The following is a 15,607-nucleotide window of genomic DNA, read 5'->3' as shown; positions in this document are numbered from 1 at the left end:
AGCTTGAACATATTACAATTCTGTGAATGTGTTACTTTTGTCACCAAACAGACTCATACAAATAAGCCTTAGGCAAATCTCAGGAATATTCAAATAAGCAATAACACACACACAAAAAATGCAGGCTGATAGGAGACATGGGAACACACACACATACACACATATAAATCCACACAAGTTCTTACCTTCATGGCATGGATTTCTTCAAGCAATCGTTGTACCCGTCTTTGATTTTTTAACAGTGCATCTTCAGTACCCCTGCAAAAATACATTACAATATATGGCCAGGCAAAGCATTAATTTTAGATTCATATGATAATAAATGCTCTTTATTTCTTTCAGAAAAGTATAATAAATCTCTAAATAACAAACATCCCACCATCCTGCATTGTGCCCCTTCCAACACACATCCTAATTTCATAAACAAACCCAAGTGTTTGAAACTGGTAAAAATAAGCATTGTTGTGGCATTATATTAATGACTATTACCACAGTTTGCCTTCTCTAGTTCCTTAATGGGAAGGTAAATAATACTTTTTATCAATCAATCAATCAATAGTATACTATATTTAATGTAATATAAGCTGCGTTTGCTACAATTAAAGTTTGGATATAATTTTATTAAATGAAAATTTGTTCTCTGAAATTAAAAGAAAAAATAAAAATGTGAAACACCTAATTATATCAGACAGAAGGGCTACCTTCTGAAACACTTATGAAAGAACAGGAAGTTAATCAGAAAAAATTACATTTGAAGCCTTTCTAAATATTCATGCTAAAATCTTAAGAACTATAAATAAAATACTTTTTCACTAATACTATTGATGCTGAAAATACAAAACACTCATATTATCTTTTTCCAAGAAATTACATAGAACAGTGTTCAGATTTCCACAAGGCACTGAAAAATTCAAATTACTTAGCAATTCAATAAAAAAAGTGATATGAAGTGTTTATAACATAAGGTATTACTACATTTACTATATGTTAAACTATATCAACATCTTAAAATAACTTCTTATAACATAAAACACATAATTAACCCCAAGGGAATTTCATTCTGAAATGACCTAAAGGAGAGTTTTGAAAACAACAGAATTCATCAGGTGTGATTTAAGGAGATAGTATGGACACCAAGTTGACAAGGGGTGGACTTGTGGAGGTTAATTCTAGATGTCAACTTGGTTAGATGAAGGAATGCTGAGAAACCTGGTAAAGCAATCTTTTCAGATATATCCATGAAGGTGTTTCCAGCAGGGATTAGTATGAGAGTCTGAGTGGCCTGGGTGTGAAAGACCCACCCTCAGTGTGGGTGGGACCCATCCAATCCACTGGGGGTCCAGAGAGAACAAAAGACAGAGGAAAGAGGTAAAGCTCTCTCTCATCCGCTGGAGCTGGGATACACTCTTCTCTCCAGTCCGTGGACATGAGAGCTTGAGACTCTTTAGCTTTTGGGTTCCAGAACTTAAACCAAGAACACCATCAGCTTCCTGGTTCTGAAGCCTTTTGACTTGGACTTAGCCACGCTACTGGCATCCAGTTTATAGACGGCCTATTGTGGGACTTTTCTTCATAGCCACGTGAGCTAATTCCCCTAATAAATCCCTCTCATATAATTATAATATATCCTATGGATTCTGTCTCTTTGGAGAACCCTGACTAATACAGATTTATGTATCTTAAGTGAACATGGTACAGACCACAGAAAGACATGCTGACACAGCACATTCCATTTCACCCAGATCATCTCTTCATATAAAAAACAAAGCACTGTATGAGTAAGATATTTACTTAGTCCTCTAGATACCACCCTCAAAATTTATAAATATTGAGTAAAAATAACTTTGGACATTTTATTAGTCACAGGATCATTAAATGACTAACTTTTTTGACTTCAGTCTGCCAACACTCCTGACAAGTTTTCGGATAACCAGAACTCGGATTCTCTTCACTTCTTTTCTCATCTTCACAACCTTTGAGGAATGAAGCCATAATTAGAAAAGTACTTAATTCAGGAACAACCACACTTTCTTTTGAGTGTTAATAGTATAGACTTAGTCTATCACTTTATCCAAATTTTTTGTTTAACTGTATTCATATTTGATGAAATCAAATTTCTTCCAACAACAGTGATGGAATAATCAACAGTTTAAAAATGTGTTTGAGAGGGCCAGCCTATGGCTCATTTGGGAGAGTGTGGTGCTGATAACACCAAGGCCACGGGTTCAGATCCCTATATAGAGATGGCCGGTTTGCTCACTGGGAGAGCGTGGTGCTGACAACACCAGGTCAAGAGTTGAGATACCCTCACCGGTCATCTTAAAAAAAAAAAAAAAAAAAAGCGTTTGAAGGGTTGAGAGAAAAGTTATGATTTTTGAAAAAGTCACAGCATTCCCAATGATTAGTATTTTAATGTTACACTTATATCTTATTGGGCTTGGAACATAATAAACTGAGTTACCTGAGATCAGAGACTGTCATATTCATTTTTGTATCCTTATGGTTTAAAACAGAGCCTTACTCACAATGGTAGGAATTGAATTTACTAAATGAATGTCTGAATCAACAAAGTAAATAAGCGAAAACTATTTTATTTTACTTTTTTATAAAGCACCCTTGCACTTATCTTTCAGTAATAAATTACTTCAAGTATAACTAAAAAAAGCCCCCCAAACACAAGGGCACATTATGTGTGAGCAGATACTCAGTTTAAATCATTCCATTAGAGAACAATGCTGAACTCTTAAGAAAAAAACAGAACTACAGGCCAATACATAAAAATATTCTAGAACTGTATGTTATAATAGTATTCAGTACAATGTCACGTTATCACTGAATTTATGTTTTGTCTGTTATGGGTAGGAGTCACACATAATTCCTCCTGGAATGTCCTTCTTCCCTTTCTCTACTTTAGGAACTACATAAAATTCAGTTGTGATATAGTCCTTCCTATGAAACCTTCAACAACTTTTTCAGTTAGAGATAACCATTCCATCGCTGAGGTAGCCACTATACTTTGTAGGTTTTGTTATTAAAGCATCTATCTCATTGTACTGTCACTAATTGCTCATGTGGTTGTACTTTTCTATAGACTGTGAGATCCTACAGGACAGGAGCCTTGCAATATTTACATAGTGTTTTTTGTGCCTTGCAAGGGGGGACTGGTACACACAAATTATTGCCAAAATAAGAATATCAGCATCATACTGTTTCTTCATGACTCTTGCATTTGGCAATAACAACTTCTCTATTCTTCATTAATGTCATTTACTCCTTTATTCACTGAAGATACTGGCAACCAGCTGACAATTATTTTTATACTAAGTTTTGCCATGATTCTGGCTGATTTAAATGCACACTTAAATAACCCATCTAATATTACATCCTCACTTCTTGACTTCTTGTTTTCTAATGACTTAATCTATTCCATTTCACCCACCCATTTCCATGGTCACACTGTAGACCTTGTCATCACTCATAACTATTCCATTTCTAAAACCATTAATTCAAATATTCCATCCCATGATCACAACTACTTCTATCAGCTTGTTTGTTCAACTCCATCTCCCACAACTGTCTTTGACTTCACTGGGACCACCAGTCCATTGACTTTTCCCCACACTTTCTCTTCAATGATTTATTCTCTTCTTTTTAATTTTCCTCCTGTTATCTAGTTTATATATAAGTAGAGCTAGAGCTAGGGGCTGGAGCTCAGAGACCCCTCAAGCCCGTTCACAAACCCTTCACATGCAGGTCTATGAGCTAGGTAACTGGCAAAAAGGTCCTTGGAGCCTTGGCTGAAGTAGGAATAGTCTTATTCAGCACACACAACACTATGAGCCAAGCAGTCCATAGAGAAACTCAGAAATGCAACTGCTACTGGCAAAGTCCAAAGAGAAACTGAGCAGCTGCCAGCAGAGTAAACGTTCTATTTTTAGACCCAAGCTCTCTGCCAGCCAGTCTGCTTCACAAACTCAACACACAATAGCAATTAACTAAAAAGATACATGGGTGCAAATGCACTAACTCCACTCACACACAACCTGTTTAGAAAGAAATGTGCTGCATGACCCCCCAATCAGACCTAAGCCAAGGAAGCCTGACTAAATTATCCTATTTTCCCCACAATCCACCCCTTCAGGGTCCCTCGCCCTACAATCTACATGTTAAAAATCTTCTGTGATGTTCCCTTAGTGAGGATAAATGACCGTTTTATCATTATTTTGGAACTTGTCTTTGTATTGAAGTTTCACCTCTCTTGCCCCAGTGTGAAGATTCAGCCGCACATGGGATCCTGCAGGGACAGCCTGACTGGGTTCTCACAACTGAGGCAGAAGGTGAAGCAGGAGGTCATCAGTAGCAGCATGCCCAAAGGAGCCATCCTAGATGGAGGCAGGGTCTGGGAATATATATACAGTGTATACACGAGGAGGTAATCTTCCTATACCCAATGGCAATAACGGCTTTGACCTCAGCAGTTTGTCCTCCATAGCCATCTATACGAACTGTGGCCCCTGGAAACTTATCTGGATTGCCATATATCAGGCTACATTCTGCAGCTGTACCCACCAATGCCAAAACATGCTGCATATTTGTCCTCAACCAGTGTACTGCCAATTAAACATGAGGCCTCCGATCCTTGCCTGCCCCCAAAAGATGAGTACTTTGGCCTGCTCCCTATTCGAAATTGAACAGTTCATCCACCTCCTCGGGAGCAATCAAAAAGTCCTTTAAATCCACTGAACATACCTTGCTACCTGTTTCCGGACATTTAACAAAATGCTGTTCAGGGCTCAATTGTTGCCACAAGGCAAACAGAACTGGCTTGTGGTGGCCAAGCGTTCATAGCTACGTCGCTTTTTGATCCCTCGATGTCAGCTCTTCCTATCATTGTAAAGGGTTTGTGAATGGGCTCTAGGGGTCTGTGAGCTCCAGACCCTAGCCCTAGCTCTACAGTATATAATCAACATTTGCCAATACCATAAAATCCTATCTTTCTTGTTAGCAAAAGGTTACTCCTAAATGAAAACAACATTCTGAGTTCTTCCAAGACCTCCACAACCTAATAGCCAGGAGATACTTGCAACGTATCTACTATAAATTCATCATAACTAACCTCAAATGAATCCTCATACTTCCTATTATATTTTTCTGATCAGTTCACTCTACAATGACTATTTTAAACTTCTGCCCGTTCTCCTAAAAGCTCTGGTCCTTCTCCTCTCCTCTCTCTTCCAGTTTAATGGAGAAAATAAACATCAGTTGGGAACCATCATCTTTCTACTCCATAAATGTAAATTTACTTACATCACCCACCTTGTTCTATTAATAGTTACACTGTAAGAAATTCCCCTACACATATCTGAGGTTAATCTTTTAACTGTGCTCTGGAGCTGATCCTCTTCTGCTTTCTCAATCCTTACTATATAGATTATCCCTTTACTCTAGCACTGTCATTATCATTCTCTTAAATGGATTTATTTTCCACTGATTTTTAAACATACTTGAGTATTTTTATTAAAGACAAGACAAACAAAACAGCTTCACTACATAGTTCACTAGAAGCAACCACTCCTTAACCGCCTTCAGAGCCAAGCTTTTAGAAAGAGATGTCCAAACTCAGTATCTTCATTTCTGAATGCCACACAATACCAGTTTGATTCCCATTCTCATTAGTCAACTAAAAGCTGTCACTAAGGACACCAATGATTTCCGAAAGTCTCTGAATCTAACGGGGATTTTTTGAGACTTCATTTTACTTGACTTCTCAGCAGCATTTGACATTGTTGACCACTTCCTCCACCCTGAAACACTATTTCCTTGATTTCCATGACAGAATACTCTCCTAATTTTCCTCCTTCCTCTCTAGCCATGACATCTTGAAGGCTCATTCACCTCTACCCAGCCATGAAATGTTAAAGAGTTCAAGGGACACTCCTAGGCCAGCTCTTCTTTGCACAATGTACTTTTTAGCATTAAGTGATCTTATGTGTGCATATTGGTTTAACTTGCCACCTAAACAAAGATGACTCCAAGTTTTTACCTTGGCTGAAACCTCTCCTTTTAGCTCTAGACCTAAATGTGCAACTGGCCTGCTTGACATTTCTTTTTGAGTGTGCTCAAAATCATCTCAAATTTGTACTTGAACTCATGTTCTTCACCTCTGATTGGATCCACCTCACTTTTTTTTTTTTTTTTAGTGTTTCATATTAAAGAGAACGAAACAATCTTTTCAGCTGTGAACCTAAAGGTCATCATCATCCTTCACAATAAATGTATAACCAAGTCCTCTTAGTTTTATCTCCTAAATATCTTTTAAATTGTACCACTTTATTTTTGCAATCTTGACCTCTAGAAATCTTCGCTGAGTTACTGTTAACTGGTATCTCTATACTCATTCTTGCCCTTCTCCATTCATTTATACATAATGCAGTCAGAATAAAATTTTCCAACACACAGATCTGATGTCACACTTTACTTAACTCTTTCCAATGGTTTCCAGTTGCTCTTAGGATGGCCACAAAGGCATTCTTTTAGTCTCCTGTCCTCACCAAGCTCACATTTACCATAAAGTCATTACACTTGATATTTCCTCTGGCAGGAATGTTCCTTCTTTCCATGTTAGCCTGTCAACATCTGTTCACTCTGATTTTGGCTAAACTCTCATTTCTGAGGGAAGTTTTTCTGGCTTCCCTGAGAGGGTCACAAATTCCCCATTACAAACAAGCACTTAAGAGTAACCAGTATCTCTAGAATTTATCATGACCCTTATTATTTTATTTTTAATTTGATTAGGTTGAATGTGTCTTTCCTTCAGGACGTTATAAATTCTATGAAGATCAAGCATCTGGTTTTACTCAGCACTGCACCTTAACACCTAACACAGTGCATGGCATGCAGTACTCGTATGTGTTCAGTAAGTATTTGTTAAATAAATGACCTGAACTGTAGCAATACTCGCTTGTTCATTCACTGTTTCAAATGAATTAAATATTAAAAGAATACATACTTAATCAGTTTTCCTTCCTGCTGGATATGATAACCTCTTTAGAATTTGTTTCAGTTAGCTCCGTTAAAAAAAAATCATATTTTACATAAATAAAATAAAAAGCCATTTAGATAAGGTTTAAGTGAATAAGAATTGCTACATATCTTAAGCAGAAGTATAACAGGTTTATGATATATTTTTTGAAAGTCATTTATAAAATAAATTAATAGCAAATGATAAATTGTGCATTTAAATACATTAACAAACGTTTCTAACTGCTGAACCTTGCAGGTGCATGAGATGATAATACATCACTGTATATTTGCTAACCACTGTTAACCAAAGTTAATAAATAGCAGTGGGCAGAGTTGGTCCTTGGTTACATTCCAATCATGGGAAAGCTAGTCTCCAATTTTAAAATTCCACTTTAAGAAGTACTATATTTGCCATTACTGGATAAGGAAATTTTAAAAGCAAAGGAAATATTTCATATACTTTATATATACTTCATATAGTTTCATGCCAATACCAAAAAATGCTTCCTACCTTATTAAGTTTTTCACTATCTGTGTACAAGCAGTAGAAAAATTTGAAAAGTTTAGTGTCTTAAAAAAAAAAGCATATTCACTTTATGTGAAAATGGAATTAAAAATTAACTTTTGTCACAACTGCCCACTCCAAGCACTTAGCTTTATTTTTGTAAAACTGATGACCTTTTAGTTAAGATTTAAAAGGATGCCAATTCATTTGTCACCCAGAAATTATGAAACTGGTTGACAGATGACCCAGAAGACAACAAACAGGCCTAAAACACCCAATATTGGCAGAAGGCCAAAGCACTGCTTACGGGCAGTACACTTTGACAAATTCTTCAACCAAAAGCCAGCAGAACTATCCCTGTTAGAACTGTGAAATCAGTATGATATTGTCTGGGAGGGAAAGAAGAAATGGGAAATAAAGTGAGTGAGGGAAAAATAGAGTCATAATCATGATAATAAAATATACTGACAGAGAAGAAACAAAATGAAAGAGAATTAGAAGGAAAGAACTTGAAGACAGAAATTGAAGAAAAAAAATCTGTAGGCCATCACCACTAAGACCGATAAACTCAAGCTGAGGGATTCCAAACAGCAAAAGAATGCATTTAAGACAGTCAGAAGAAAAGGAGTTAAGACTTATAAACAGAATATATATGTGAGGACGGTGAAGTGTTACCTAGAACTCAGGCATACAGATGCCCTAAGAGTTAACCTGGTAAAATCTGAAAGCAGTCCGAACAACCTGGATGCCTCTTGGATAGACAGTACAAAAATGTGATCATAAATAAAGTGGAAACCTAATAGACTTGTTCGGGAAAAGACCATGTGAACAGATTGGGAAGAGTCGACATAAACACAGGAAAGGAAACCACAAAGAAGCAAAAGCTGGCAGTGTACAACTCGAGGAAATTCCAAAAAAAGGGCTCCCCAGTTCAGAGACTTGATAATCCCAATCTATTCTGGAATAACTCAATTACAGGGATAGATGCATCATAACCCAAGAATGAATCATGCAACTAAAACCCCTTCTTGTAGTTCTATATTCCAAGCAGCTGATGATGATCAGTAGACAGGCAAAGAATATGTTTTACAATGTTGGCATTATTATCTATGTTAGATATATGCAGGTACTTCAAAAAGTTCACGGAAAAATGAAGTTAAAAGATAATATGAATCATTTCGTGAACTTTTTGAAGACTCCTTATATTTCTTAATAAACTAGCTTTCTCGTTTACACTTTTATATGCTTTTGTTTAATGTGAATTTGTTTTTGAGTGAATGACCTATACTTTTGGGGTTACAATAACAGCAAGTTTCTACACTTGATCTTAGCCAAAAGGCCGAGAAGCGATAATAACAGCAAGTTTCTGATATACAAAGCTGACAGCAGACTTTGGTCCACAGACAGAATTAAATGCTACTTTGAATTGACTCTTGGCTGGCTATCTGCTAATCGTCAACTAGCAAGGCTCTATTGGTAATGCCCTGACTTTACAAAGTATTTGAATTAAACTGTAACAAAAATCTGTAGTTAGTACAAAACAATTATTCCAAGAGCTAGTATTGTTTTAGGGGAGCTTGCAGTGAGAAAGAAAATCTGAGTATATATCTGTGTTTCTTACACTACATTAAGATATCTGGCTATTCATTACTTACCTATCAGATTGGCAAATACAAAAAAAAAAAATATATGACAACATACTCTGTTCGTGAGGCTGTGAGGAAACAGGCACTGTCATACACTTCTGGTAGAAATGCAAACTGGTATACTCCTTCCAGAGGAAACTTTGGCAATACCTAACAAAAATCCTACTTCTAGGAATCTATCCAGAAGACACAGCTCCAACAATATAAAAAGGCAAGGCACAAGATTATCCAATGCAGCATTCTTATAAAGTATTGCACAAGAGATAAAATATTGTATATAAATAGAGCACACAGCAACGTGGTATTTTAAATCAATTCAGGAGATGTGCACTTTGAAAATGACGACTGCTGAAAAAAATAACTTGTAAAATGATACATGTAACACTTTTATACTGTATGATACTACACATTTAAAGTTTAAACATAAAACACAATACTATACATCAGGTATAGATACATATATATGTCACTAAAATTACAAAAATATACATGAGAAAAACACACACCAAATAATAATTATCTGTGAAGTGGAAAAGAAGGTGGGTGGATTTGAACAGCAAGATATAGCTAAGCACAGATATTTACTAAATACAGAAAGTGAATTACAAGGACATTTGTTTGTTTATTTGCATATGTTTGAAGTATTTCATCATTAAAATTAATTATGATTTTATAAAGAGGACTTTAACTTGGCCATTTGGATGGCAACTTACCATTAAATTATACTTCTTATTTCTGATGAGAAAGAGTTTAAGAAATCTACAGTGCTTAGTGATTATCTACAACTTCACCTTTACTGAGCATATGCTGCCACCTAGCAAAAGTTTCCATAAGAGTTTAACAACCCAATAAATTGGTTCTCTCCTTATAGATGGACCCTGATTTTCTATTTCAGAAAAAATTATTAAAAAGTACTATGCATCCAATTATGACACAGGAGTTTTATAGCTTCATAAGCAATACAAACATGGTTTTTGACATTTTTATCTTTTATAATATGTGCAGAAAAGTCAATCTGTTCTTTGGCACTTTAGTTTCTACCTTTACTGTAAGAAAAAAAAAAAAGTAATTTTTCAATGTCTTTCTGGTAATTTGCTATCAAAGAATAAAATGTCAGTTTTATAGAAAGACCCTTGCCCCTCCTATGGAATTAAAGTATTCCACCAGACTGTTTCATCTCCTAATTCTGATTTTACATATCAGTCACTACTGCCTAAAGAAACAGATGACTAGAACAAATCCAGGTCTAGTTTTGCAAATTCTTTACTCTCTAAATGCTAAAGCACTGTTGTTTTCAATTGTGCATCCTTCCTTCTCTAGTTCTAATGGCAAAAGGGAAAAGTCTACATTTAAGAGATTTTTCCCTTTCATTTGAACATTAGTTAACACAAGTTGTGGTAACCATACTTTCATCTGCCCAATATATATTTACTTATTATTATCTGCAGACAAGTTACTATGCTAGAAGTTAGGAAAGTTGCTATAATAAAGGAGTTAAACAGTCTCCCTTCAAAGTATACATAAAGTACCAGGGAGGATAAAACATGCAATAAATAATCATAAGATGAAGTAAAAAGTAATAATTTATTATTTAAAAAGTAAAGGTAAAATTTTACTTTACTTCACAAGAATAAATGTATTTTAATAACCCGGAGCCAGGAAGTATTTGGTCTTTATCCTTGTGAAAATTTTTATAAGAATAGAACTATTAAGAGTAAAAAACATTGAAAGTTAGCATACTATAATGGGTAGCTCTGCAGGCAGGCTTTTATTTTCACAAAAGACATCCTGAGAAATTAAATATATTGTAAAATTAGAATGCCAAATAATTTTTTAATTATAGCTATGAAACGAGGATTCCTATAAATAAGTCACAGCTGTGAGTAACAATATCTCAAAGACAATACCACAGCCATTTATAAACATTTGCAAATCTGGTGAAATGTACGGACTCTTTTCCCCCACAGAGACAGACATATAAACACATATTTACACATAATTTCAGGCAGTTACAGCACCTCTGAAATACATCCCTAAACCCCAGTTAAGAAGAGCTAACCTAAGATATTAAGGATCATAAAAATGATGCCTCACGTTATTCATTCAACAGATAGATACTGGGGATACACACTAAGAAAAAATTTAGTCAGGAGGAGGGGATAAGAAATCTATCACACACTCACATACACAAGTGCTGAAAATTAAATGGGGCTACAAAACCTTATAAAAGGGGTAAATAATAGCCAAGAATGGTCTCCCTAAGAAAATGACAAACTGGGAATAAGTACTAAATGGACTGAGGAGAAGAGAAGGAGTTTTAGGTCAAAGGAACACTGTATGCCACTGCCCACTGAAATCTAGACTCATAAATCTGACAGTAAGGCAGTAAATATATTTCAGTTTTATTTTCTACTTCATCACACAAGTTCGCGTCAATGAAGTACCTATCCCTATACCATTCAAGGGATCTATATACCACCCTTCCCTGCTTATACTGGTCCCTCTGCCCGGAATGCCTTCCTCCCCTTTACATAATTACTTAACTACAATTCCTCTGTAAAATCCTTAAAGACCAAAGACAAATACCACTCACTTCATTTTGCTTTTGGGGGGGGGGGGGTATTCATACATTGATGTGTACCATAGGTTGATGTTACTTAAACTTTCCCACCTGAATACAGGTTATTAGAAAATATAAAGTATGTCTTAAACAACTGTATAATCTGAACAGTGACTTGCTCATAGTGGACATTTATATATCCACATAATAAGGAGGATAAAGAACTTCCTTTGCTGTATTAGCTGCGAGGTCCTCATTTGATCCTCACTTTTCCAGTTTCAAGACTTCAGAAGACTTATTAGTTTGTCAAATAGAAGCAAAAACTGGAAAGGGGTAAATGGCAGAAATAGTAGCCTGGTAACATTAACACTCTATGGTGGAGGTGGTGGTGAGGGCAAATGTCTGACGATGACACCGGACTGAAAAAAGAACCAGACAAGGGGAATTAGGGACAGCAAGTATAAACAACTCTTTCTTTTAGTTTTGCTGTAAATGGATGCAGAGAAATAACACAGAAAATGCAGAAAGAAATAGGGTTCTGAGTGTATACGGTCTCATCGAAGATCAGGAATTTCTTAGAAGCTATAGCTCTTAATCCCTCACCTTCATTTTCGACAGTCAACAAAATGCAGGTAATGTGTACTGAGAATTTACTAAGCGTTAGGCACTGTGCAAACACTCTACATATCTTAATTTAATTCTCACAACAACTTTGTAAGGAAGGTACTATTCTAAGCTTCGTTTTACAGACGAGGACACTGAGCATAGTTTAAATGGTCTTCCCAAAACCCCATAGATAAAAAATCGCGGGGTCTGGGAGCCAGAGACATGTCTCGTACCTAGTCACCTAGAATTCATGAAAGGGAATTACGCCGGTTGCCAAACTCGAGGTCCGGGAAATCTGCCTGGGCCCATCCAGAAACTCTTCCAGCCGCATGCCCTGCCCCCGCCCCCGCTCAGCGTCGGTCGGAAATACGCAGAGGACCTCGTTTTTGAAGGCTCTCAAAGTCATCCCCTTAGGTTCTCAGACCTCGGCGCTTACCTCGTTATTCAGGTTCAGGGGTCCTGGCTGCGCCATGGTAGGTTGAGGAAGTGGATCCGCCGCTGCTCGCACGTGAACTCCGCCACACCACGGCCGCGTCACCACGCCCTTCAACGGCGGCCCCTTCAGCCCAAAACTCATCCACCGCCGGATTGCGCCAACGCTTGTAGTGGAAAAACGGAACTGAGGGAGAACAACTTCCGGCTCAGAGGGTGACGCGCCGGAATTGCGCGTTCCTATGGAAACCAGGCGCGGGCAGGGGCCCGGAGAGCGGTGTGTCGGCTGTTGTTAGCTGAGACCTTAGGTTTTCAAGATGTTGATTTATTTTGTTCTTTTGTAGACTGGGCCCGGAGTTATAGGGGCCTTCGTTTTTGTCTCCTTTGAGGGGAGAAAGAGCTTTTGTGAAAGGGTAAAGCACTTGAGAGACATATTTGCTCTGATTTTTTGTCTATCAAATTTGTGAACATTTCTGCGCTTCTAACAAACCCTGTGTTAGAAGCTCACAGCTTTTTTTTTCAGCTTCACATTATAACTGAGGCATGTATATGTTTTCCTGAACACCGTAGAAAGGTTTAAATTTAGGTAATAAACATTTGGAACAAAACTATGAGGCACACTTGCTACTTCCTGTGGGAATGACTGTTTTGAAATGTTAACTTACAGTCAGAGGAGACATAAGGGAGTGAATCCGAATTAAATAATATAAGATAATAAAAGTTAACATCTTCTAGTACTGACCATTAAAAAGAGTTAAGTGCTGAACAAAACACTCTGTATGAATTAGCTCCAAAATCTTCACAGAAATCCAACGAGATAGGAACTGTTATTCTTATTTTACCGATGGGGAAACTGACTTCAGAGGAGCCAAGTGTCTTGCCCAGAGTTACCATGTTGGGGCTGTCCACTGCTACAATACTTCAGGTCCAGCTACATAATTTGTGGGGTTGGTGCAAAATGAAACCCCGGGACCCTCTTTCAAAAAGAAAAGTTTCTTTCTTCCATGGTGTCTCTTGACTCATCATGGCATTTTTGCTATTTAATGTTGGTTCTCCGTCAAGCACAAGGATACTGGGGTGCCAGTGCAGACCCTCAAAGGTACCTGAAACTCCTGCCCCAAGACTCCGGAAGGGGTGCATGCACTGATGCAAGGGGGCAGCAATTACTGGGTGGGGACGGAAGCAGGAGGGCAGAGAACCCATCTGGGGAGGCTGTGGGAGGCAGGACCACACATGATCTGGGACTACAAGCCGTTGGCATGTGTTTCATTGTCCCATTGGATTTCACTTACAAAACTCAAATTCAAAGATAAAATAATAATTTCAAGACTGATCAAAGGACATTTAACCAAGGCCCGCTTCTGAGCATTGTCCAAGAAATCTGCACTGTTCAGAGCCTGTGCTCTTAATTCATTGATATATACTCCACTTAAAACAGCTCAGACTTCTATTTGCATTGGTATTTCCTTAATGTGTTTTTGGACTGTTATTCTCTTAATGGGTAGAAATGGATTAACTGCTTATTTCCTGTTTGCCTAGTATTGCCTGAAGGTAGTTTTGCCATTACTAGATCATACACTAAATTGCAATTGTCTGCTTTGACTATCTCCCCTCATTAAAGCTGAGATCTTGAAGGGTAGGAGAATTTTCAACTGCAGGTGGATAGTAGATACTCCATATATAAATACGTAAGAAAGAATGTCAAATAATAAAGATAAATGTAGAGCTGTTATGGAAAATGTGTCTTCTAATTCATGAGAAAAGTATTTTATAATCCCATAATGATTTAGAAAATATACTAATACAGAATTTGTCTGTAGCTCTTAAGGCTTTGCAGCCTTTTCTCTTGATCAAAACTCTTGCTTCCCAAAACCTCAATTCTTTAGCCTCCACAGTCTCCTCAGGCTCAGCATTTGTTTTCCTCCTTTCTGTAGCCACTGCTCTCTCCTTTGCCTCTGAGGCTTCCCCTACCACATCTGCTTTCTCAAGCACTAGTTTTTAAGACCATGTCAAATTCCATCCATCTCTTTTAAGCCCCCATCCATCTCCTTTCATAGCCCCCAACAGAAGTTAATTTTTCTCATCAGCAGTTCATATTTATAGTAGTAAGATAGTCTATTTTAATTTGAAATTCCTTTGTACTTTCTGTTCTTTTACATTATAAACGCTCAGCAATTTTAGATGCTCCTGTTTTTAAAGAGACTAGTATTTTTCTGTTTTTGCAATATTAATATGAAATCATATGTCCTAGATTTATCACCTCAATGTTAACCTACCTCCTTCTTTTGATGCTGCAATCTCAAAAATTATTTTGTTTGTATACAAAGGTGATTCTACTAACCTGCTCTCATTAAGTTATGCACATTTCCTCTAGTAACAATAATTATTTGTATTAATTAGACTGCAAGTTTCTCTGGAAAAAACCATATCAAACTGCCTCCCCCTTTTATTCCTGAAAGGCTGAACTGGATCAATTAAATGCTGTCAGATGTATGAAGAAACAAAGCTATTATCATCGAAAGCAACTATGTTGAGGCCTTTTTCCTCTTTAATACAGCGTTCCAACTAGTGGAACTAAAGGTCCACAAACATAGTCAGTAGGGATTTTTTTTTTCTGTTTCAGGATCCTTAAGAGTTTCTTAAATCCCACTGTGTTATTCTGCTTGGGGTGCTATAACAAAATAGCAAAGACTGGGTAGCTCACACCACAGAGATTTTTTTTGTCACAGTTCTGAAGGCTAGAAGTCCAAGGTCAAGGTGCCATCAGGGTTAGTTTCTTGTAAAGGCTCTTTTTTTTTGGCTTGCAGATGGTCACCTTCTTGTTGTGGCTATGTC

At 37.1% G+C, this 15,607-nt stretch overlaps 1 protein-coding gene across 2 annotated transcripts in view; it reads right to left on the bottom strand.

The window, feature by feature from the left end:
- Positions 1–12,886, bottom strand: part of SRFBP1 (serum response factor binding protein 1) — a 61,214-nt gene extending 48,328 nt beyond the window's left edge. The window contains exons 1-3 of one of the 2 annotated variants that reach the window (XM_063087164.1): positions 12,777–12,886; positions 1,885–1,973; positions 186–258 (exon numbers count right to left, since the gene is read on the bottom strand). In XM_063087164.1, coding sequence (XP_062943234.1) covers positions 186–258; positions 1,885–1,973; positions 12,777–12,812 — 198 coding nt within the window. In that variant the 5' untranslated portion in view covers positions 12,813–12,886. The remainder of the gene's footprint in view (positions 1–185; positions 259–1,884; positions 1,974–12,776) is intronic. The other variant, XM_063087165.1, reaches the window with a different exon arrangement.
- Between the last annotated feature and the right edge of the window lie 2,721 nt (positions 12,887–15,607).

This window comes from Cynocephalus volans, chromosome 2 (assembly GCF_027409185.1).
Source record: "Cynocephalus volans isolate mCynVol1 chromosome 2, mCynVol1.pri, whole genome shotgun sequence".
NCBI lineage: Eukaryota > Metazoa > Chordata > Mammalia > Dermoptera > Cynocephalidae > Cynocephalus > Cynocephalus volans.
Note: the sequence above shows the minus strand (reverse complement) of the source record. Positions and strands in the feature narration are given on the sequence as shown.